This window comes from Chiloscyllium plagiosum, chromosome 6 (genome assembly GCF_004010195.1).
Source record: "Chiloscyllium plagiosum isolate BGI_BamShark_2017 chromosome 6, ASM401019v2, whole genome shotgun sequence".
In the NCBI taxonomy this organism is placed as follows: domain Eukaryota; kingdom Metazoa; phylum Chordata; class Chondrichthyes; order Orectolobiformes; family Hemiscylliidae; genus Chiloscyllium; species Chiloscyllium plagiosum.
The window spans coordinates 24,920,537-24,947,369 of record NC_057715.1 but is presented as its reverse complement, the minus strand read 5'-3'; the positions used below and the strand labels follow the sequence as shown (position 1 = coordinate 24,947,369).

Below are 26,833 nucleotides of genomic sequence, written 5' to 3'. Positions count from 1 at the left end.
ACTTTAAGAAAGATCCAGAGGCACTCCATAACGAAATAACCGATAGTTACGTGAGTTGGGGCATACATTCTGACTCAATGGGATCATCTTTGCTTCATTGACTGATGGACATAAACCACACGAAACAGCATGTTTGTGTAATTTTGGATTCCGGCTTAAGTTGCATTGCCAAACTCTGTATGAGAGCTTTATTCACATAGTTTGCTATTAATGTGCTGTTTACAATCAGCCGAGTATAACCAACTCTGAGGCAAGGCCACCGGACCCGAAACATTAACTGTGATTTCCCTTCACAGATGCTGCCAGACCTGCTAAGCTTTTCCAGTAATTTCTGTTTTTGTTTCTGAGTATAACATTACATTGTGTGTATTTCCTGTCCACATAAAGCAGATGTTAGAAATGGCTCACATTATGACTTTGTGACAAACAGATTCTTCAAGGTGTAATGTTTGAAATCTGAATTGTGAAAATGGATCAATGCTTTGATGAACTCAAGGCAGGTCTAGTTTTGGATGGGTGATCCCAAAAAAGAGGATCAACAAAGGGTTGCCAGAAGCTATTGCAGCACCTGTTTTCAGTTTGCCTATACCTTCTATTACCCTTAGTCCATGCTTGGAGATCCAAGCATTGGTAGCTGAGACTAAGCTTTTGAGGAAAACCACCTTCACAGGCCCTGGCTTACCAGAGAGTCTCACACAAAGTTATGCCATCTGCTGAAGAAAGAAATACAGACCACCCTGACTAGGCATTGTGGACCAAGATCCTACGAGGACTACCACCATACAAATGACATCAATAGTTGCAGTCAATACTATCACAACTATCAACTTATGTGCCATCATCCTTGTAGGCCAGCACAATGTGCAAAATCACTCATGTGCCGATGCGGAGATGAACTTAGCAGATGCTGTGTTTGTGAAGGTAAACATCTATTTTACTTTTCCCCAGGGAAAAGTGATATTAGAATGACAGGATTTCCAGGCCACTATTGATGACACATATTCAGCAATCTAGATGCTAAACATAATGACGTGGCATTCACAAATTACCAGAGCTGCCTTCGTATAAGATGATAGTGATGTAAGAGTGGTTGATAATTGTCAGACTGTAGCTTAGAGTTTATTTTACTTTGAAGCCGTCTTTTCTGCCAGGATTGCTTGAAGAAGGCAAACTAGAGTAATGGGTAATAGAAAACCAACAAGTCCCATTTAGTTTGAAACCCTGGGCTCTATTAACAAAAAAGATGCAAGTTGGACCTCTAACCAGCAACTTCCCGCCTTTTCATTTGCTCCTCTCACTCATGCAGTAATTCATCTCATGTTCCCTCCTGCACTGTACTGTTCAGTGACTGTCACACATCGGTCAAGGCACAAGTAGGTTTTACCAGGGAATTGAATACTAAAGTCTGGTCTGACAGCCAATGATCTAGTTGAATGGCAGAATTGGTTCCTGAAGAAGGGCTTATGTCCGAAACGTCGATTCTCCTGTTCCCTGGATGCTGCCTGACCTGCTGTGCTTTTCCAGCAACACATTTCCAGGTTTAAAAGCCAAATAGTCTACCTCTGCTCCTAGTTCCCATGTTCTAGATCAGTACAATGCTATATTTCAGATCCAACATTTAACAACTGTCTGTCTGTTCAGTTGGATGTAATCTCTGTGCCCTCTATTCATCAAAACGTTGCAGACAGAATTTATGCTTAGCTGCATTGTTGAGACAATAGTTATTCAAGGGAGTTCAAGCTGGCCTGATGCTTTGAATGGGACAAACATTGATATGTAACAGGTGTGACAAAATGCTTAATGTCCTGTAAACTTTACCCAATCAGATTTGATGGTAGTGTCCCCAGGAGACAAAAATTGCACAGATGTATTGTGTCACCTCTGATCTGACATTTTTTGACCTGCCTCCTGGGGGGACAGAAAGCAATGCCTACTGCCTCCTGTATGTTTTAAGAAAACTATCAGCCACTGAATTCATGGCAATGTTCCATAATAGCAGTCCAGAATACAGAAGTGCCAAAATTGTTTGCCAGCAAAGAAAAATCCTTCTTGTCAGAAGGTGCTTTAAATAGCTGTGTTTGTGCTACATATTCCACTCCTATATTTATGACCATCTTGAATCGGAGAATTATCAATAAATATATATCGCATTTCTAAGATGTATTAAGATTTGCCATTCAATTCTTGGATAGGTATTAAACACGCACTTCAATAAATTGTCCCATTTGAGACTACCTGAGAAAATCTTTTTCTCTGCTGCTGAAGCCTGCAGCAACAGAAAGGAGGGCAGAGTGCATCAGCTTTCAGAAGAGAAATGAAGAAATTTGGCATTTGAGCCATTGAGCGGGAAGGAGCTAAATTGATATCAGCAGAAAATCACTTGACCCACATTGCTGTAGCAATCACGTCCGTTCAGCTGTATGCATATTAATTCCACGCCTTCACTCTCCTGAGTACTATGGGTCATTTCAATCTTTAAATCATTTCCAGAAGTTTATTTTGGTTTGAAATTCTTACCTTTGCTGTCCAGGCTCACAATTGAAATGACAGCTAGTCTCCCATGGTTTTCAGTTAGAGGAGGATCAGATTGAAGAAAAGAAACAGAGATGTCAATGTCAATCTTAGTTCACCAGAGAGGATTCTCGAGGGTTTTACACTGTGCCCAGTGTCACTCTGTACTGATTTCAATGGAAAAGTAACATTGGACGTGCTCTAAAAACAGACATGCACCCTATTTCATCAGTTTCTCAATGGGCAGTAGAAGTTAAAGCCCTCAGAAAAGTTGCTATCTTTGACATAGTCGAGGGAAATCACTGAGAGCACTAAACGCAGCAAAGACTATTTGCCATGTCAACTCACTGACAGTAGTACTGAAGACTTAGCTGCAGCACTAGCCAATTGTTCCAAACAACTACATCACTAGTATCTACCAATAATGTGGAAAATTTGTCATATCCATAAAAAAAGTACAAATCAAATCCAGCCATATATCATCGCATCAGCCACCTCATAATCATCAGCAAAGTAATGGAAGACAAAGTCAATGGTGTGATCAGAACAAATCAGCCCCTCAGAAGTTAAAACTGTTCATATAGTTACATCAAATGGGTGTGCTGCAGGACATCATAGGGGCCTGCTGTGTGATATTGAGTTAGGTCTAGACTTTGCTGTTGTGAACATTGGAAGATATGGGCCCTGCATTTTGTCATGCACTGTGGACTAAATATCTCACATGCAGTGGCCATCCACTCCTGCTTCATGTGTACTTACATCTTCATCAGTGAAGCAGCTACTATATAATCTGAATATGTCCATGAGGTCCATGTTTAGCTATGTGACACAAATACATGGTGGGGGTGGCGGGCTGTTTACTCTGAACAGTTAGCATGTAGATCAAATTAATGGTGACAGTATAACAATTGATCCTGTTTCAGCTGAGGTAGACTTGGGGTCTGCATGCAGACTGGAATGTGTCAAAAAATCATAGCACTTTGCCTAGTGCACTGGTTGTTGACAGATTGCTTGTCGAATTCAGTATGCTTGGTTGCTTGCCGAATTCAGTATGCTTGGTTGCTTGCTGAATTCAGTATGCTTCATTGCTTGCCGAATTCAGTATGCTTGGTCTACCTAAACAAATTGTGTTTGAGAGCTCAGCAGTAAAATAGTGTAACTTTCTCGAACATATGCTGGAAATGGGGTATCCAAAATATTATCTCTTATCCTCATTACCCTTTGTGAAATGTGGTCTTTTGCAGTCTGGAATCAGTGACAAAATATAACATTCCCTTTTTACCTTTAAAGAATGGGAATCCTTTTCTGATTCCATGCATAATGATGTAAATGGATTGTTGTCACTGGTCCCTCCTGAACTCTCACCACCCAGCCACATGGACCTTGCATTGCAGGAAAGAGGAAGTAAATGATACAAATGGTACATGATCAATGAGTATGAATTATTCCATTTTGATCCAGGAAAAACATGCATATCAGAAATATTTGCACAAACACATGCATTTATGGACAGATACGATGTCGTTGTGACCAACCTAGATCATATGACATGGTAATGAGCAATGGTCAAATTCTTTGAAGAAATTGATAACATGTCTGGATTGTATATCTTCAATCACCCTTCTCACAGGATGCTGATTCAGATACTGAAGATATCATACCATATAACTGCAATAAATTACCTACGATGGCAGATTGCACAATGCAGAGTGAAGCTACATCGCCAAGTTGTGATAACTGCATAAAGATCAAATTTGGTCATGTCATACACTCACTGAAGTGTTATCTGAGTGTGGAAACATAAGGATCCATTTACATCCCTGTGCATGTCGTCAGAAAAAGATTCCCATTCTTTAAAGGGAAAAAGGGAATGTTATATTTTTGCACTGAATCAAGACTGCAAAGGAACTGTACCTTTAAGACAGTTACATGCTAACATGACATCTGACATCCTTGTATATGGTAACTCTACCTCTAAAGGTACCTATCTTGACTTCACTAACTTCCCTGTGTAATTAGGTCAGTGTATTCATTCAGTGATATGTGTACATAATTCACAGTAACATCAACAAGTACAGTGCGGGCCCATTCAGTCATTGGACACTTCTGCTGCCTCAACCATATGTAAGTAGTATCTTGCATGAGTAAGAAATGCCTTTGGGTTGGTTGGAACAGTTGGGAAAGTTAAATTCCAATGTCTGTTTGTTTCTCCATGTGTAAAGACCATACAGAACCAAACTGTTTTTGTGACTGTGTATGTATATAAAGATTTCTTTTTATGATAAAGTATATGACGGTTTAAAAGAAACATCAGCACATATAGAATCCAGACTATATGTGTGTAAGTATGTGATGCTGTAGCCTTGTAAATAATTAGTGCTGGAAGTCAACTTCAAACATCTGACTCAAAAAGAGTCTAATACTCATGATAAATGTTCTACAGTCACCAATATATAATAAACCAGAAATATCATCAGTTTGGCAAATAGTCACCAAGGACCTGCTTTTGGGCAGAGAATTTGTAAAGATGTTTATAAAACTTATATTTAATGATAAAGACTGCACTTTAAATTTCCTTTTGTCTGTGCTGAGCAATACTGATTTTCAATTTGTCATTGCTTTGTTTTCTCTTTCGTGCATCCTAATCTAGAAACCTAATTTGATCATCTGTGATAATGTAGTTTATCATTGGTGGAGATTTGGAACAAAAGTGAGAAATCATATTTTGCCTTTCCTGACAAAATACAGCCAAATATTCTGGACAGTTTTGGTTGCTGACCACTACATTGTAGTTGATATCCATTGCAGAGGGTGTTTTAAGAGATTATGTTAGCTGTACTGATTGTATAGACTCAGTGCTGGTATCCCAGAAAAAAAGCATAAGGTGATTTCTGAATTTATTACAAACTGAACAGCAGCTCTTTGTATTGACAAAGGGAATACTCGTAGGATTTGTTTTAAACCTCTAGGATGTCTTTTGGGTGTCAGACACTATAAGGAATCAGTTAATTCTTAAAACAACAGAATGCTGTATTTTCTGTCAGCAAATATAAATTTTCTGTTATTTTCAGAACATCAATTTTGGATTTTAATTTGAACCAAAAACCAAAGAACCTTACTTGTAATGTGATATGTTTTGGCACACAATGATTCAGGTTTCACTGTTATTTCTGTCTTTACAAGACAATTTAATTCACTGTCTTGAGTTAAATCTCTCAAGGTAATTATTGTCCCAAAGCAAAAATGAGTTTCAAGGTATCTTCAGATTGTACCCTTTACTATGTCAAATTTAGTTGTGGAAAAACACTAAAATCATAGATGTTAGAATCATGCACCACAGAACAAGACCATTCAGTTTATCAGCCCAATGTTTGCGGACTTTTTGAAAGAATAAGTACCATTATCAAATATTCACTAACAGCACCAAAACAGCTTATTTATATCATAGGTGTTATGTTATTGCAAACAAGTTGACACTTATATTTGCCGATTTGACTGTTAAGTCTGGCGTTAAGAGGGATGTTTAATGCCTACAAAAATATGGGATATTGCAAAGACACTGAAAGTAGTATATAAATAATTACATGATTGTGAAATTCTTTCCGTAAACTTCATCTTTTGTCCTTAGTCCTCTAAATCTGATTCTATTGGAGCTCAGTACTTGGTAAGGGAATGCTAAATTTGGCAGGAACATGTGTCTGCAAGGCAGGAATATGTGTCTTCCGTGTTTACTGGTTAGATAGTGAATTGTTTCTCCTCAGGTTCAGACATGCCAGAAGTCTAAATTTAGAGAAAATGATGTTAAAAAGATACAATTACTTTGATTTGTAGAAGAAAAAGCCCTTCTTTAAACACAGGAATTCGTTGTAAGAAGAGAATGTTTAACTTGTGTTAAATTGATTTTCTCCATTGCAGCTTCTTCTGTTTAGCAATATTTTGTTAAAGTTCTCAACTCAGAGGTTAATCTTTCCTGATCTTATAGTGTAAGACAATGCATTATAAATTAACTGCATTTAAAATTATCTAGATTTTTAATGGTTTCTCGTGTTATTGCCTGAACATGAAATTTTGAATAAATGTAAAATTTTGGGCTTTTATTTTCAGTAGTGAGTTCACATATAGTATCATACTGGTCTGACATTAGGTTAATAATGCAAAGGACAGAAGTTAAAATGCTGTCATTGAATTCAGTAATTCTAGCGAGTGATGAGTTAGCAACAGAAAGAAATATGCAAACTTTTGTGGGATAGATCAACTTTGTGTTCCATAATGATTGGTATGAGGAGCTCTTAACTAAACTACCTCATTGAGTCTTGCATTCAGAAAAGGAAATTAAGGCAGTGGGCAATACAGAAGCACATCTTTCATTTGATTTAGGCTATGTTTGAACATATTGGAGGGAAATTCCCACTTCTCCGTTTTTTTTCCCCAAATTCCAGCCTATGTTCTTCAGTATCTTTTACACTGGTTCAAGTTAAATTAGTGCTGGTTGGAGCTCTTCTCACAAAACTGATCAGATGCCCAGGTCAAGTTTCTGTGATTATGAGATTTCACCATTTGACTGGCAAGGAACTGCTGTTCACGTTGTACTCATTATCTGCTTTGTGGACATACTTTATAAACTTTTAAAAAAAATAACTATCAAGAAGTATCTAATTTACCAAGAAATAGAGCATTGTTTGTTAATTAAACTTGTGACTGCCCTTAGTATACTTTTGTCAGATACCTCACAAGTGGAAGATTGACATCTTTATACAAAATGTTTATTTTTGCTGATGAACCCATTTCTGTTGGATAATCAGAACTATTATCAGATATATTAAGGAATACTCAATAGAAAAAAATTGCTTATCTCTTCTTTCCTGCCCAATTCATGACTCATTTTACATCTGGGGTTACACAAATATATTTTATCAGAAAAATAATTTAACCTTTGAAATGTCATGTTTATTTTGAGTGCAATTTACGAATTTTCAGCCAAAGTGGATACTCCACTCTATCCATTTAGTCAGCTTTCTCAGCTCCTTTGTTCTGTTCAATTATTAAATTCTCCCAGAAACCCCACTGGTCCCTTTGTTGGCTCCTAACACTTTTACAGGTGCAAATAGCTCCTGATTGCCCAAGGCTTCTGGTTATGGGAAGATTACTTTTCAGAAGCTGTACCTTTTACAGAAGAGAGCTTTTCGAATTTAATCTTTGGATCGTTGTGCTAAAAGATAACTGATCTTGTGAAATTTTCATTTGAACTGTATCTTGGCACTGTGTAATCGAAGCAAACCTGCCCTTTATGACCCAAGGCTATCTGTATCCAAGAAACAGAATAGCTTTTATTGTTTGCGTGCGTGTGTGTACTTTTACCTGGATTTTGGGAGACCTTGCTTCCATTTCTGATCAGAATCTTAGCAAACTAATCAATAAAATATGAACTGTTATCTGTTGTAAAAGAATTGAAAAATAAACTGGAGATAATATGCTCGGTAAAAGGTTACACTGCATAACAGAAAGGTATTTTGTAAATTTATTTGCTTACTGGTAGAATGAGATAACATAGAGAACAATGAGGGAATACTGAGCGAGCGATTTGCAAAGCTAATAACTATTGGAAAGTCTGTAGCTTTTATAGAATATTCACCATGTTGATGTTTTGAAACATAAATGCAACATTTTGGTCAGCCATTTTGAAATGTGAAACAGTTTTGGTTACAATATTGCAAGATTGAGGGAATGTGGTATATCGCAGTCTTTCAGATGAAGTGTTAAATTAAGGTCTCATCGACCTTCACAAGTAAGAGATCCAATGGCACTCTTAAAGATGAGCAGAGAAATTCCTTCCACTGCCTGGGCCAATAAAGGCAGTCAACTAATGTAATTGAAATTGATCATTTGGTCACAATCTCATTGCTGCTGGGGATTTTGCTAAATGAAAGTTGGCTGCAATGTTTCCCACATTACAAGAATGATTATGACTGAAAAATATTTCATTTTCTGTGAAACCCTTTGGAATATATTGAGAGTTGGACATGCACTATCTATAAACAGAAGTCTACCTTCTGTTTCATTGAATAAAATGAAGAACTGTGATTTAAATTTCTCCATGAATTGTTAATTTTGAGCAGATTGGAATGGGGAGTTGGGGGTTTCCCAGTAAGGTGTGAGTTGTTCCATCAAAATGAGGAATGCTGTGTGGTTTCTCTTCCACGACCCAGCAGGAAATCATTGAAAGGCACTGGAAGAATATTGAGAGCAGACATTCTTGTTGACAAACTGATCCATGTCTGCTCCAAAAAATAGGAAGAATATTGAAAATGGTCTCATAAAATTGCTAGTGTGCAGATGGGAGTTCTCAAGATATTTTTGTCATACACTAAACTGACAACCCATGTGCAAACCCTCCTCCAAGACATAATCTGTGCTGACCTGGAACAATGTTGCTGTTCCTCTACTGTCACTCAGTGCAAATTCTGGTGCTCTTTTCCTAAAGGCAAAAAGTGTTGCAGTGGCTCAAGACGAGCTCAGCATCACCACCCCAAGGGCAAGTAGGGATGGGCAATAATGCAAGGCCTGGCCAGCGATGCCTACATTCTGTGAATGAATAATTACAAAATACAAACAAAACCAAACAGCTTATTGCATGCTTCTCATTGCAGTAACAAAACAGATTAGACTAAATCCGACATTAATCAATCACCCATGAGAATAAGGCCAAGCATCTGATTAAAATGTGAGTGGCTTAACAATTCAGCTTTTGTTGTGACAACCATTACAGATTTATTCCATAGCTAAACTGTACCCTCCATTCTTTCGTCCCAATGAGGACACTGTTTCTAAAACAAATTTTGTCACAAGCCGCAATGTGCCATAGAACAACAGTGAGTTGTCAAAATTCAAAAGAAGAGCAAGAAATGACTATAGTTGATGTGTTGATCACTTTTGCAAAAAAATGTCCAGCCCTTTAACCTCCCTTTCTTTGGAATGTCCAGGTTATTAAATGCTACTTCCAGGTATAATAGCGATATAATTTTATATTTACTGATTGAGGATACTATTCTTTCTGCTCATGAATTAAAATTCTGTACCTTGGAGAGACAAATGATAGAATTGAATGCTTGCTGGAGAGCTGGTGGAAACCCAGTTGTGACCATTTCCAGGAGCCCCATTGAGATGAAGTCCCTGTCTGTTGGCTGCCATCAGTCTTTCTTAACACCACTGATGGCATTTTTCCATCAAATGTCCTGATGTGGATTGAATGTTCTACTTCCGAGATCCATGGGTCCATATAAGTTCACCTGGGAGAATAGCAACCGCTGGCACTCCACGAAGCCTACATGAAGAGTGGTCCCTGAAACTCCCAGGCTAGACTGTGTGGGGGAGTGGGCTGGATCACCATGATCAGTCAGGGTGGGTCTGATGGGAGGGAATGGGGGAGTGGTTGTTGTCAAAGGCAACAGGTGACTCCCTATGAGTTCCTCCATTTCCAATGTAGGGCTCAGAATGCCTCAGAAGGAGAGAAGACTTGCCTACCAAATCTGTAAGCATTTATCTCATGGCTTGTCTACATGACATGGCTTTCACTCATGGCTGGTTCAATACCAGTGGCAGCAGGATCAAAAACTTGTGTGTCGTTCTTGACCCTTCCCATTCTCCACTCTAGAAGTTGATAGGGTCTCCACCCCCATCCTCCTGTTCCCTTAATCAATATCCAAGTCTCCCAGGCAACCTCCAGGATGGTTTTCAATTAAACTCAACCCAAATGCTGTTTGGATGGAAGTTTTTTTAAAAGAAAATGTTTCTGGGATATGGGCATCACTAGCCATGATACAAAAATGAGTGGGAAGGCAAGCAGTGGGGATGACACAAAATGACTACAAAAGTATATGGACATGTTAAGTGAGTTAGAAAACCTTATAATGTGCAAATATGTGAGGTTATGCACTTTGGTAGAAGAATAGAAAAGCTGAATGTTATTTAACTGAGGAAAGACTGTAGAAAACTGCAGCTCAGAGGGACTTGGGGGTCCTTGTGCCTGAATCACAAAAAGCTAATATTCAAGATGGTGGAAATGGGGTCAGAAGCATTTGACTCCTGAGCGCAGGGCTTGGCCACTCATGGCTCATGCCATGGGTTCTGCTGCATCCACACGGCTTCATCATTGGGAAAGTTTTATCTTGTTTCGGTTGTCCTAGAATATCCTCCTGTTGCCCTCTTGCAGGACGCTGAGGCTCGTATATTCCACTTCATTCTGGGTGGGTGAATTGGAAGATGAGCTAGGACTCCTAACATTGACTTGGAGCCAAGACCTTGTCCATTGACCTGGAGCCAGGACAGAGTCTGCACAGTTTTGTGAACAGGCAATCATGTTTGATAAATCTGCTAAAATTCTTTAAAGATATAGCAAGTAGATAAAGGAGTAGTAGTAGATATAGTGTGTTTGGTTTCTAGAAGGCATTCAGGAAGATGCCATGTAAAAGATTATTGTCCATTATAGGAGCTCATGGTATTAGGGCTAATATATTCACATGGATTGAGGATGGTTAACACAGAGAAGACAGAGAGTCAGGATGAATGGATCTTTTCCAGTTGGAAAGACATAACTAGTGGAGTGTCAAAAGGATCAATCCGAGGGTCTCAATGATTTACTATCCATATTAATGACTTGGAGGAGAGGTAGAGTGTGATGGATCCAAATTTCCTGATGACACAAAATTTGGGGCTGGGCATGTGTAAGAGAACATAAGGAATATGTAAAGGAGTAGGGATAAGTTGAGTGAGGTGGGCAAAACCTTGATAGATGGAGTTTAATGGAGGAAAGTGTGAAGTCATGCACGTTGCTGGGAAGAGTCAAGAGGCACACTATTATTTAAATAGAGGGAGATTCCAAAAGAGTGCAGCAGAGAAGGATCTGGGTGTTCTTGTGCATGAAACACAATACATTAGCATGTGGGTGCAGCAAATAATTTTTAAAAACACAGATAGAATTTTGACCTCATTGCTGGGGTTCAGAGTTGCAAAAGTAGGGAAATTTTTTTCCAATACACAGAGTGTTGGTGAGACTGTGCCTGAAATACTGTGTATAGTTTTGGTCCCTGCATTTAAGAGACCCTGTATAGGCAGTGCAAAAGAGATTCAGTTAGTGATTCCTTAGATGAAGGGGTTGACTTATTGAGAACTGGTTGAGAATGAGGGTTGATCTTATTGAAGCAAACAAGATTCGGAGGGAGATTGACAGGGTATGTGCGGGGACTTTCAAACCATGGGACATAGTTACAGAATAAGGGGGAGCACGCTTAAACAGGGATGGAAAGGGATTTCTTCTCCCAGAGAGTAGAGAATGCCAAGAATTCTCTACCCTGGAGAGTTGTGGAGGCTAGATCACTGAAACTATTTAAAGTGGAGTCAGATTGATTTTTGCATCGTCAAGGAGTTGAGAGCTAATGAAAAATGAGTTGAAGACCAGCCATGATCATATATAATAGTGGGACTGGCTGGAGAAGCTGAATGGCCTACTCTTGCTTCTATTTCTTATGTACTTAACTTTCTTTAGTTCTGGCAAAAGCCACAGGTCAAAAGATTTAGCTCTGTTTCCACCTCCACAAGTGCTGAGTGTGTGCAGAACTCTGTTTTTATTCCAGATTACTATCATCCGTAGCAGTTGGTTTTTGTAGTTGACATTCAGACTTGGCTGCGTTGATCAACACATTTGACGGTTTGTGTTCCACATTGTCAGGTATCCTCCAGTCCACATGGATAGAACTTCATAAAATTTTTACCTCAATACTAAAACTCAGCATCACAAAATAGTCCTGCAATATAGACAGAGCACTCAACGTCATACTCTCTGTTTATACATGCTAAATTTGAAGTAAATCCAGCTTCAGGCTTAGTTTAAATAGTGCACTTAAGACGAGCAGTGCATAGTGACTAAATTAACTCCGTACAAATAGGACCTTGAAGAATACCACTATATTTCATAATGAATCAAAGCTACATGGCGATAGAAATCCCTTTACAGGGATTTGCTGCTTCTTGTGCAATTACACAGTTATCCTGTTATATGAAAATTAGGATATCAATTTTCAAAGCTTTTTATTTATGGGAAATGCTATGAGTGTGAAAGCTCATGTGACAGGTACAACGAGAAACTGGAAGAATTTGTGAGGAAGAGGTGTTGCAGCGTATTTCACCTCAGTGATGTTGTTTTAAATATAGCTCAGGCAACTAGATGAAGGTGTTATTTGAAGATTGTAGACAGTGCTTTATGCATCAGTGCTCTGGAGATTCTTGATAATGCTCTAAAGATGGAGCTGTACCCTATTTACCATCTATCATATTTTCGTTGCAACAATGGTATTGTGTAGAGGGTGTCCTTATTTTGTATTAATGCATATTGACCTAGTAATACTTGATTTGACTGTATGAGGGAAGCTCTGAATTGAATCTGTTGTGCACTATATTGGACAGTACATAATGGTCTGTGTCATGTGAGACCAGCATTGAATTCCTGCCCAACACTGGGTGCAAGGTGGAAAATATAGGAGGAACTTCAAGTCACATATAAGATGAAATGAGTTTGACATGGGAATAGTTGACAATTAATATGTTATTTCCTTGGCAGTGACAGTGTTCATTTCATGGGCACAAATAGTAACCTCGAGTACTGTTGAAAGCCATCTTGAGTGTGATTTGGATGCTGACTCAAGTGGAAAAGTGCCAGGCAGTAGGTAGGCTATGTAGTAAATATCAAAATTGGGATTGTTGAAACAGATGTATGTATTGCATTGTGATTCAGCTGTTATAGAAACCCACTCATTCTCCATGGGAATGACTGGAAGTGAAAATTAGCATTCTTTGGATGTTGGCTTGTCTGAGCTATGAGGGGCAATTGATGTGGAGGGGCAAAGTTCCATACTAATATTCTGGACAGATGAGTTTGAAGTCCATCATAGCAGATGGAGAAGCTTGAGTTCAAATAATAATCCAGAATTAAGAGCTTGTATAATGGTAAGGAATGAAATCTATCATTTTTACTTAGTCTGGCCTACATGTGATTCCAAATCATCAGCAATGTGGTTGACCCTTAACTGCTATCCAAAATGACTGAACAAGCCACTCAGTTCAAGGAAATTAGGAATGTGTAATAAATGTTAGCCCACATAGTGATGCCCACAACCCATGAACAAATTTAAGAAATGTACCAGCTTTATGTTCAACTGTCAAGTGAAAATCTACTCTTTCGTATTTTACAGATGTCTCACATTTACAGTGAGTGGACAGGCGGAGCCATTTAAAATGCACTCTTCTAAACTGATGGGGAAAAGTCCTGTCTTGGGTTGCAGAAACTTTCTGTATCCAGTTAATTTCTACTCTAGGTAATTGAGTCCATCAACTTGTCTTGACTCGAATTTTCAATGGATTACTGAGTTTCCTTTGTTGGATGTTCCATGATATTAATCTACTTTACAGTTAATGTATTTACGAAAAAAAGACAGCATGATTATTATACAAATTGAAAGCAGAATGATTAACATTTTAAAAGCAACTTTTGCAATCACAGGATATTCCAACATGGTTAACAGTTAATCAAGTACTTTTAAGTATAGCTGAATGATTTAGATTTCCCCCTTCAAATTGGCAGTATAGGATGTTTTATGCCAACTTGAGAGAACATGCGGGGACTTGGCACATCTCTTTTGAAAGACAGCACTTCTGACAGTGTGATGCTTCATCAACCCTGTAGTGGAGCATCAGTATAGATTTTTTGGTTCAACTCTGGAGTGAGAGTTAAGAATGCTATACATTGAATTGCCTTTCAGTTGAAGTCAACCTGAAGTGAAAATAACATCTAGAGTGTGTCCTTTGTAAGTGATAAACTCGACAGAGGTGTACTTCTCAGTAGTTTAATTTGGCAATTCTTATGATGGAAGTGAGTGTGGCAATTCTTATGCATGGATATGTTTCAGACAATAGAGAAATGTTAGAACACGCTGAATTGTTACTACTGGAGCACATGAGTAAAGCGTAATAAATTAAAATCACTATAAGTAGTGTGAGTTATCTGTTCACATAGTTTAAGTTTCCAGAATAATCACAAAAGAACACATTCCTTGGCATCAAAGGCTGCATTTTCAGTCATCCATTAGGTACAAGGTTGATAATGGGTAAATAACTGCCCTCTCTCAAATGGCATGTTAGTCTTCTAACATCTCTGTGAAATGCTGGAGTCTTCAAAGCGAATGTGGGGAAGAGGGGCTGGTTGATAAGCAATCTGCATGCCTCCAATTAACTTGCTGATATACTCATTGAAGATCTTGTTAACAGGCCAGAGAGCAACAGAATTAAATTTTCCAATAATGGGAAGAGCAAACGATCTGGGACATGTTAGCGCGCAGCTGTCGGGAGCACAGAGGGGAGCCATTATTCATTACTGATGAAAAGTCTGGTTTGAAAAAAAGAAATTGTTAAACTGAGGTGCTCACGCAGTGGCACACAGTTGCCAATCGCTTGAATAAACATGACTGTTGGGGCTCTTGTGTGGGAATTGTTAGGCTCCTGGCCCCCTGCTTTCCTGCTTGCTCCATTCCTCCAGGTGATGGAAAGCCCAGTGAAAAAAGTCTCCTTCTGAAACAAATCCCTCGCCACTGACCCTAAATTGGGAACAGAACTCACTTTAGGGCTGAGCAAGGCCTTTTTATGGAAACCTGCATTGCCTGACTGATGCTCACCCATTATGGGGTCAGGACTCAGTAATGGTCCTAATGTTGAGATCACAGCCCTGGACTCAGAATTCAGGCCCACATTTTGTATATTGGACACTTCAGAAAAGAAGAGGGACAATTTTATGTTGCAAGATTTCAGTCAGAGAGTAGACTGGTCAGTGGATATAGTTGAACAATAGACTGATTGACTGTTATTCCTTCTTGTAGAGACAAAGGGAAAAACATTATGTGCTTCTCATTCCCGCACATTCTGTAATGGTTGAATAATTTATCAACATGGAAAGTACTAATTATGACTTCTTGCTGGTTCCTTTGGATGACTTAATTATGATTTAAAACATGGATTAACTGTGTGTATTTTCTGGTGTTCAAAGCCTGCGTGCATAGCATTCTTTCATTGATCATTCTACCTAATTGTAATGTCCTTTTAAAACGAATTTTAAAAAAACAGAAAAAAAATTGCAAGTGATTAATTGAAGCAGTCTATCTTTCCCTAATGACAATGACTTTGTTGTGTTGAAATTAGGAATGTAATTGAGTGTAGTTGCTCTTTAATCTGATTGCTTTACCAGTAGTTTGTGTGATGGTATCAGGTTTTAGCCTGCATTGCTAGGTCAACATGGACCAGTCCATTAAAGGAGCAAGGTTCAGCGAAAGTTCGCACTCTATTGTTTCACCATGGTTACAAAACAAGAAAGGAGAAATTTTGCATTTATAACCTCCAATTGCATTGAGCCCTCAAGGTACAGAAGCTTGTTATTGTTCAAAAATTAAAAGCAGAAATGTAAATCTCACAATTATCTCTCGAGTAAACAGAGGACTGCCCTTCACTTGCTATATAAGCAGTGCACAGATGTTCTGAGTTGAGTCTAATGTCAATACGTTAAAAGCATATATTTGTTCCATTTTACCCGGCCATATTTAATCATGTTTAAACAGTATGCACCCTAGTCGATTGTGTATTAGCATAATACCATTTAATAATATACCAATGTTGCCATATGTGTACATTGGATGTAAAACATTGATCAAATTACTTACAGGACTAAAAATTACAGTGTCTTTCAGCTGTTCTTATAGGTAATTGTCAAAGATATGCTACTTCACTGAAAAATATCACAATAACTTTGATGGTTTGCCAATGTGCACCTAGATCAATATTCCACAGTACATCCAGGCACAAATAAACCATGGCTATTATACATTGCTTGTATGCAAGTGATGGGGAATATGTCTTTTGGCTGAAGGATGTTGTTGTGTTTGTATTGAAAATTATTGTACTGTGTTGCAGGATATGTTTCAAAATAAGCAGGATTAACAGTAATTTTCTAAGGTGGGAGTAGTGAGGGAAAAGTGTTACCTTAGAAAGAGGGAATATCGGATGTTTTATTAAAGAGGACAAAGTGAGGTCTGCAGATGCTGGAGATCAGAGATGGAAATGTGTTGCTGGAAAAGCGCAGCAGGTCAGGCAGCATCTAGGGAACAGGAGAATCGACGTTTCGGGCATTAGCCCTTCTTCAGCCAGAGTTAACTCTGCAAATATTGTAGAATTAAATGCTGAATATAAATGCTGAAAATGTGTTGCTGGAAAAGTGCAGCAGGTCAGGCAGCATTCAAGGAACAGGAGAATCGACGTTTTGGGCATAAGCCCTGAAGAAGGGCTAATGCCCGAAACGTCGATTCTCCTGTTCCCTAGATGCTGCCTGACCTGCTGCGCTTTTCCAGCAACACATTTCCATCCATGTTTTATTAAAGACCCCACCCTGTTGGATGTGTTTTTGTAGAAGGATTGGACGTGTAAAGTTGGATAGCCCCATCACCTTTCAGCCCACCCCAACCTGATCCCCGTGATGAGGGGTTAAGCTGCCCATCCTTAAGCTTGTTGAGATCCTTGTGGTCAATTAATGACCATTTGAGGACTTCAATCAGCTTCCACTGCCATGATATGCTAGCCAGTGGATGGCAGGCAGTGTGTAAAGGTCATTTTATCACCAAAATTGGTGAAATGGAGTGAAAGGAAAGGTTGGTGGGGATGGTGTTGTGGTTTCCTGCTCTGAGAGGCATCCTGTGCACACTGGGGCCATTCCACCTAAGATAATACCCCTGTATTGTGTCTCCCTAACTGGCCACCTAAACCAGCTCCCATTTGCCTCATCCCCCCAAATTCATCTCTCCAAAATGTACCCGATGCATCCTTGCTGCCCATGAAGCCTGGGGCATACCTTTCTTTCTGCCATTGCTGATGATTGATGGCAAGAGCTTTGGACTAATCAAATTGGCCAGCACCTTTCAAGGGTAAGAGTTTGCATGGCAGAGGTCGAAGTCTCTATTTGCTCAGGCTGCCCACAGTGGGCCACCACTATGGTTTTCAGTTTGCAAGCAACTTTTTTTCTAGATGGATAGGGAAGGGGTAGCTGAAGAGTGTGCCCTCCTGCGAAATAAAATTCAACAAGCTGACCAAGAATAAATTGGGGTAATTCACTTTGAAAACTCAAACCCTTGTATGCTCCTGTTGTCTAGAGAAGCTAAAATAGCTCTTCATTAGAGCTGTTGACGATTATATGAGATATTAACGGCAGCTCTAACATTGATTATGAAATGAGACTGTTTAAAAAAGGAATCATTTATTTGTGAAGTTGCTTCTCACACATGCAAATATTGACAGAGGTCATTTTGAGTCCAAAAGCCATATGATATAGTTTGCGACCAGTTCTAGTGATAGACACTAATATTTCCTGAAGTAAGTCTCAGAATAAACACTGATGAAGTGATACAGACTGTCTAATGTGATTGACTTAAAGTGATAGCATACTTTCTGATGATAAATCATTAGGTAAATTACTATATCTGTAATAGGTTCTCATGAAAATCCTCTTCCTTTATCAGTGTTCTTTCCTGAGCTATGAATGACCAGCAATATAACAAGAAAGGAATGTTTATTGTCTGGGAATGTTTTGCATCAAAGTGACAGAAACAGTAAATGGAAAATAGTTGAAGAGAGAAAGTTAAGTTGCTGAAATTTGTTGTCTTGCACAGGAGGAAAGCAAGAATACCAAATCTAAAATGATCACAGTCTATACTATCAGAGAAAAGGGATGCTGATTGGCTGGCAAATCAACTCTTATTGGCTGAGATGTTGCCAACAAAAATTCAAGATGAAAAGATATTAGACAGAGAAGTGATTGATTGCAAGCAATATCTTGTGCACTCTGCCTTATGGTTGAAGCTATAGCTTAGTTTGGAACCATAAGATAAAGTCACTCCTACATGCTGCCTTGATGTAGAATTGCTTGAGCACATTCTTTTTTTTAATTCATTCATGGGATTTAGACATTGCTGTTTGGGCCAATGCCTATCCATAATTGTTCCTGTATCTGCGTGGTTTGCAATGACCATTCCAGAGTGCAGTTAAGAGTCAACCACATTTCTGTGGGTCTGGTGTTATGTGTTGAAAATATCAGATAAGGATGACAGATTTCCTCCCGTCAAGAACATTAGTAAACCAAATGGATTTTTAACAACAATTGATAGTGATCACATGGTCACCATTTTGGCGTGTTTTTTCCCCAGACTTTTATTGAATTCAAAGTTCACTACCTCTGCCATGGTGGGATTTGAACCCATCTCATCAGAACCTTAGCCTGTGTTTTTGGATTGCTAGTTAAATGGCAATGCAACTCCACGATTGTTTTCCTCCATGAGGTCTGAGGAAATGTAGAGCAGAATGAAATTATAGTTGGAATGGATGTCTACTCAAACACAAGGGCAGTATTTTCTTTTCAAATTACAAGTAACTCTTAAAAAGTGTTTATTAATTCAAGGTATTTTACAAACGAAACCTAAAACCCACAATGAAAGCACGCATCATATAATGCCTTTAACATTGCAAAATGTCCTTCACAAGAATGTTTATGAACAAACTTTGGCACCTGAAGGAAGTAAGAAAACATTAAAGTTGGCTTAAATGTAGAGCGTGTACCTTAAAGGAGATCAGAGAGGTAGAGAGCTCTGGGGAGAGAGTTCTCGAGTTAAACAGCTTGGCATGTTTAATAGATGGCTTTCTGTAGCATTAGTCCTTTGATCAGGAAATACCCTGGTGTATTTGCTGTATTATTTTGAGTCAGTTAACCAAGACTGAAGTGAACCTTGAGATGTTGGAATATACCTCAGTGCCACAGGTTGACAAATAGATAAAGGCTAGTCAGATTTTCCACTCCCAATTACATATTGATGATTCCTGGTGGATCAAAGCACTGTAGGGAGGTTATGTGAGAACCTGTTCTAATGCCTCCAGAACTTATAGTCGTTCACCATCTAATGTCACATGTAAAAAATGATTGAGATTGACAGGTTTATCAAATAGTTCTGTGGAATAACACTCTCATGCCCTGATATTTACAAAGAAGGAATCAGCATCGTATGTTTACAACAGGGAAACCAGGAAATGTACGGAATCAGCTGGAGCTCAATCACTTTTTACAGATTTACAGATTACAGATTACAGATTACATTACAGTGTGGAAACAGGCCCTTCGGCCCAACAAGTCCACACCGACCCGCCGAAGCGAACCCACCCATACCCCTACATTTACCCCTTACCTAACACTACGGGCAATTTAGTATTGCCAATTCACCTGACCCTGCACATCTTTGGACTGTGGGAGGAAACCGGAGCACCCGGAGGAAACCCACGCAGACACGGGGAGAACGTGCAAACTCCACACAGTCAGTCGCCTGAGGCGGGAATTGAACCCGGGTCTCTAGCGCTGTGAGGCAACAGTGCTAACCACTGTGCCACCATGCCGCCCACCTGTTTTTCTCCCCTTCTGTTCCCTGGGCACAGCAATAATGTCTCTCCCTCTAAACCAGGAGTCCTATCTGCTCCAAGGTGCATAACATAGAAGATATATCCCTCTATTTCCTGCCTTGTCAGAGTGAAAGATTAACAGCTCCTGGCCGGGAAAATGGAAGTCAAAGACTGTAATCAGGTATCATTGGGAACATCCACCATACGCCTGGCAATGGGTGCAGCTTTGGCTGTATGGTTTACTGTAAAGAGTTGAGAGTGCTAGGAAAGCACAGGAGGTCAGGCAGCATCCTAGGAACAGGAGAATCGACGTTTAGGGCATAAGCCCTTCATCAGGAATTATCCTTACGGTAAAGAGTCCTGAGCACTTTGATCTGGCTGACTTGTAATGCCCTTTAACTTCCCAAGATTCATGAATCCTTGGAATCCTGGTTAGCCAGTTAAACTTACAAATAACAGTGAAAGTATTAGGAATGGGGGTCTAAGTTTCATAGTACAATGTGGGACCCAGCTCTCTCGAATTGGTTTTACAAACAATTGCAAATGCAATAGGGTTAAACTGGAAGCAGTGTATTAGCAGTGGACTGATGTCAAGTTCCACATATTTGCTGATCCCTCCACCAAACCATTGTCTGCTCATGTCACGGGCGGATGGGAGGGAGATCAGCAAAATTTTTCCCTCATGAGTTAGTGCCTTCATGGGTCAGAGAACAAGCACGTATCACTGAAGAAAACACATTATAACATTAATTTTTTTTCCAATATGCACATACGAATGAGCACTCATACTGAAGGTGTAGGTAATTTCCATTTCTGCATTGTGCTTGCGTTGCCCAAAAGAAATGTTGCTTTGTTTGTTTTGGCTTCTGCCCTTTTTTAAAGCCTTTTGAAATAGTCAATCACTTCTACAGGTGTAATACGAAAGGAAATGTGTGTTTTTTTTTAATGAAAAAATAATGATGGAAACTCAGTGCTCCTAATGTTATATGTTCCAAAAAGAGGTCAGGTGCAGACTTCTGAAGGGAACAAAGTGTATTGTTTGTCCATTACTGTCTGAGATATAATGTGTTTTTCAACAATAGCCATTGTGTAAATGTTCACTGCACACAATTCCTTTCATCTTTAATTACTTCTACAATCACAGCAAGACAACATACCAGTTATAAATGATCCCAAACTTATGTTTGCTGACATTTTATAGAGCACTGTATTTTGGATGGTAAAAATAGATTTTAACCTCTCCTTCCAAAATTGTACTACTGAGCAATTCTGGACACTGGTGGTTAAATCTTCTTTATGTTAAAATTCTAGCTGCTAATGGATTTCCTTTTCTTGAAGGCACGGACGACTGCAGCTATTTACTGGACAAACCTACACGTGGAAAAGGTTATGATTTAATGTTTCCTGTGTAGAGCATAGCACTGCAGGATCACACACCACAGACCAGATTTTATAGGATGTCATGGTCCCCTCCTATGGGTAAAAATTCAGGAGATGGTGCGGATTTTGGGATATTGGTGTGCCCGCCCATGATCATGTTGGTTGTCCTACAGCAATTTAACATTGGGAGCACTGGCCATTGTTTTCAGGTGACACTTCTGACGTTATCTCAGGAGTAAGCCCCTGTGTGGAATTGGCACGTCTTTGTAGTCCCAGCAGTAACAGATGGATATGGTGGTCACTGTTAGGACATATTGGCAGGCTCCATGTGCTGAGGACCCCCAGGTATGTTCTGGGTGTGGAGCTTTGGAAAGTAGGGTGAGTTGGAGGATTTGGTTCAAGAGTCTGGGGGTGACCTTGTGGGTGGGGATTGGAGGGATGACGCTAAGTTTAGTCCAACAAACCCACAAGAAGAAAGCTGCACCCACCTCCCCTTTACTCAAAGTAACTTGTGCAACTAAATCTACTGGGAGAAAGTGAGGACTGCAGATGCTGGAGATCAGAGCTGAAAATGTGTTGCTGGAAAAGCGCAGCAGGTCAGGCAGCATCCAAGGAACAGGAGAATCGACGTTTCGGGCATAAGCCCTTCTTCAGGAATCTGGGTGAAGAAGGGCTTATGTCCGAAACGTCGATTCTCCTGTTCCTTGAATGCTGCCTGACCTGCTGCGCTTTTCCAGCAACACATTTTCAGCAACTAAATCTGCTGGGCTTCCAGCATCCCTCTACCCCTCCCCGCCACATGCAAAATGCTGGAATTGGCACAAAAATGCCCATGAGTCACCTTTAATAGGAGAAAGTGAGGACTGCAGATGCTGGAGATCAGAGCTGAAAATATGCTGCTGGAAAAGCGCAGCAGATCAGGCAGCATCCAAGGAGCAGGAGGATCGACGTTTCGGGCATGAGCCCTTCTTCAGGAATGAGGAAAGTGTGCCCAGCAGGCTAAGATAAAAGGCAGGTTAGCACCACCTTCCTAACCTGCAATCTTCTTCCTGACCTCTCCGCCCCCACCCTCACTCCGGCCTGTCACCCTCTCCTTAACCTCCTTCCACTTATCGCATTTCCAACGCCCCTCCCCCAAGTCTCTCCTCCCTACCTTTTATCTTAGCCTGCTGGGCACACTTTCCTCATTCCTGAAGAAAGGCTTTTGCCTGAAATGTCGATTCTCCTGCTCCTTGGATGCTGCCTGACCTGCTGCGCTTTTCCAGCAACACATTTTCAGGTCATCTTTAATAGGCCCAAGGATGAGGGGGCTGCTTAATGCTCCTTTATTTCCTCCTGTAAAATTTCTGACAGGTCACAGTGTGGGTAGGTGTCAGAAAGGTTATCCTGTGCTGCGGGGAGGGGGTGTGGATTTACATCTCCACTTTCTCAACACTCCCGCCGTCTTCTCCATTCTCCACCCTCCGAAAAAAACACAGCACCGCCCTCAAACCTACCAGGAGGGAGACATAAAATCATAAATGCAACTTTAATTTGCACACGGATGTCAGCCAATGCCTGAACAATATCCTGCCTGTGATAGCCCTGGTTACCTTCGCTGGAGTTGCATGACTCTAAGTTAAGAAGTTGAGGAGTTTATACTTGTCTGAGTTCTGTGCATCAGCCTTGATTCAGTGGGTAATCCTGTTTCTTCTCAGTCACAAGGTTGAAGGTTTCAGTCTTACTCCAGGATGGGAGCACAAAAGATCAAGGCTGAACTGGGAGGTATGGAGGGCTAAATGTCGAGGAGCATCCTTCTCACCCTGAATAATAGTAAATAAAAAGATATCAGTATGGTCACAAAGAACATCATTGTGTTTTACAAACTGAGTTTTTAGAGCATTTTGTGACTATAACTCTAGTGTAATGTGTGTCGTCAGAAGATTGTGGGTTCCTGTCCCACTCCAGAAACATCAGCGCACAATCGAAGACATAACTCTAATACATTATAACATGATATTTGTGTTCTTATGCAATCCAGAATTATTTAAAAAATCAAGTTTTAGAAACAGTGCTTAAAGTGTTGGCAATGTAATCGTGGTACAGCCAATGTACATTTTAAAAATTTGCGCTTCAGGAATAGTGTCCCCAATCTGTCAATCATGGTACGGTGAATTCTCATTAACGAAACACACGTTATAGCAGAATGACCTGTACTAAGAGAGAAACACTGCTGGAGATGTATATCCTTTAGCAAAAGTTAAACAAGGTTAAAATGAGGCCCTATAATAACACATTAAAAATACTGAAATTTAAACAGAAATTGCTGATGTGGTGTTGTCTGTGGAGAGAGAAACAGATGCTTCAGATGCTTCAGATGCTTCAGATGGATGATTGTTCAGAACAACAACTATGGGTCTCTGCTTCTCGCTAAGTTGACTTGAATGGAGGAGACATGATAAGTAAGTTTGCAGATGACATTAAATTGGTGGTGTGGTTAACAGCAAGGAGGAAAGCCTTAATTGACAGACAACATAGGGTCAGATAGGCTGAACAGTGGCAAATGAAATTTAATCCTGAAAAGTGTAAGGTAATGCATTTTAGGAAGACAAACTGGCCAATGGAATATACAATGAATGGTAGGAACCTCAAAACTACAGATGCTTAGGGGATTTTGATGTACATGGCTGTAGGTCCTTGATGGCAACAAGACAGGTGGATAAGGTGAATAAGAAGGAGAAAGTGAGGTCTGCAGATGCTGGAGATCAGAGCTGGAAATGTGTTGCTGGAAAAGCGCAGCAGGTCAGGCAGCATCCAGGGAACAGGAGAATCGACGTTTCGGGCAGGGCTTATGCCCGAAACGTCGATTCTCCTGTTCCCTGGATGCTGCCTGACAAGGTGAATAAGAAGGCATATAAGATACTTGACTTCATAAATCAAGGCAATTAAGTACAAAAATGAGGTTAGATGGAGCTGTATATAACGCTATGTCACATCTGGTCACCACACTGAAGAAAAGGTGTGATTATACCAGAGAGAGTGCAGAAGACATTCATCAGCGTGTCACCTGGGCTGGAGTGATTCAACTTTGAAGACAGACTACATAGGTGGATTTGTTTTCCTTGGAGCAACAAGATTGAGGAGTGATCTTATTGAAATGGACAAAGTTCTGAGGGTATAGAGACAGATAGGGAGAAGCTTTTCCCTTTAGCAAAAGGGTAAATAACCACAGGGAAATGCTTTAAGGTAAGGTAGATGGGATTTGAGGAAACCTTTTATTCACCTACAGGGTTGTGGGTATCTGGAACTGATTGCCTAAAGGCATGGTAGAGTCAGAAACCCTTAAGACATTTAAGTACTATTTAGATGGGCACTTGAAATGCCACAGCATACATGGATATTGGCCAAGTGCTGGATAATAGAATTATAATAGGTAGATGTTTGATGACCTCTGTGGGCATCATGGGCCAAAGGACCTCTTTCCATGACCGTATGCCTCTAAGAGGACAAAAATAAGCCATAAGAGGCTTTAAGCAAGTACAGAGGTAGTAAAGGAAATGATGAAGATCAAAGGAGAATGCCTATAATATGGTGAAAGACAGAAGAGGTTAAATGTCAAAAAGAATGAAGGTGCAAGACTAAAGAGGATGATACCAGAAGTAGCGCAGCAAATTAAACATAATTGCTTATTGTCCCAGGTGAGTGTAAAATATCCCTTGGCTTTTCTTCACAGAGTAGGAAAATTTTCCTCAGTGTCCTGAGCTATATTTCTTCCTCAACCAGCATCAAAAATACAGCTCTACACATGCTGTCTGATCTGATGAATATTTTCAGCAATCACTGTTGTTATTCTTTTTGTATCATGGGAGTACATTGCATTTGTATCACTAAAACTAATGATCTCTTTATTATCTAGTGGCTGTCTGCAGTTGGTTGAGGTGTTAAATCTGTTGCCACTCTTCCTGCAACAGTCACTTCACTTCAAGAAGTACTTCACTAACTGTCAAGTACTCTGGGTATCTGGTGGTCATGTAAGGTGCTATCAAAAGACAGGTTCTTCCTTTCACAGGGGATAATGATTTTTATTGTTTCATCTTTTCTTAAAATACAACTTATTTGATCCCAGGCCATGGGAATGGTGAGAAGATTTCCTTCACAATTTGAATTTGTAGTGAAGTGGTCAACATAGGTCTAGGTATAAGCAACAGTTTGCTCCTCAATTCAGCTTGCTATATACCATAAACATCACTGTGTTAAATATAATGCAGAAAATTACTGAAGGACAATCATGTCAGCAGCTTAAAAAAGGTAGCAACAGAGATGTTGGAGTTTGAAAGAATGTAAAAACAAATCATGAAATTTAATCATCAAAATGTATATCAGTTTTCATAATAAATGATTGCTGGAGGCCAAATATAAGCCATGGCTCAATTGTCGAAGATCTAACAACTGTATAAGCCACAAAGAATGAAACTTGGTACAGTCGTACTGTGTTAGGGCTCATTATGCACTCTCAGCCCCACATGTTCACTTTCGCTCAGCCTGAAATTTTCATAAAAATATCTTTTACTTCAAAATAGCTGAAAATGTTAAAGTCAGTAACGAGCATGTAAGTCTTATTCTTGACGAGATAATTGTAGACTTGTGAGGATTGACAAGTTTCTTCATATAGCTTCCTATTCTTTGTCTCTGACAATGTTCTGTCCAAATGCATCATAAATCGTAACTGCCGTCTTGGGGTGTGTGTGTGTGTGTGTGTGTGTGTGTGTGTGTGTGTGTGTGTGTGTGTGTGTGTGTGTGTGTGTGTGTGTGTGTGTGTGTGAGAACTGGATGGCAGCAGTAGAACACACATCCCTGAACGTATCACAAAAGATATTTTGTTTCTGCAGTTGAGGCAGGCAAGCTCTGACTAATATTATGATTTATAACACACTTTAAAGGCATATCATCCTCTGGAAACTTATACTTAAGATGAAAATTATATGATAGGCATATTCAGAAACATGTAAAGTGATATTGCACTGCTCCAGGTTGCAGCCTATTATTGTCAATAAAGTATTCATAGCACAAACTTGCCTTTATGACTTTTATTAGAATTATTATAAAAATTGAGTTGATTTTGTTTTTTATCCAAAACTATAAGGTCGGGAAATCGCAGCAATTGTTTCTTTCATATACCTATTCAATACTAGTGAATGGCAACAAAAAATGTCAGTAACAAAGACATATTTGACAGAGAGATGAGGAGAATAATGGGTATTTTTTCTTCTCTGTTTTGCAGTCTCAAGTTAAATGGGTCTGGCAATTGTAATTGAGTAATGTGGTTTTCAGTTGTCAGGGGGCTGTAGGTTTCTACCTCTTGTTTTAAAAGAAACAGAAGAGAGGCACATTAGAAAAGATCTTAATTTTCCTCAGATCAAGCCTGCTAGCTTTGATTTATTTC

The 26,833-nt window shown here is 39.6% G+C and overlaps 1 protein-coding gene across 9 annotated transcripts in view; it reads left to right on the top strand.

Annotated features, from left to right (window-relative positions):
• The window catches only part of dachd (dachshund d), a 593,865-nt gene that overhangs the window by 181,683 nt on the left and 385,349 nt on the right, over positions 1–26,833 (top strand). For 6 of the 9 annotated variants that reach the window (XM_043691360.1, XM_043691358.1, XM_043691357.1 and 3 more), the window contains exon 2: positions 13,755–13,877. The exons of the other annotated variants lie outside the window; for them this stretch is intronic. In XM_043691360.1, coding sequence (XP_043547295.1) covers positions 13,755–13,877 — 123 coding nt within the window. The remainder of the gene's footprint in view (positions 1–13,754; positions 13,878–26,833) is intronic. 9 annotated transcript variants of the gene reach the window in all.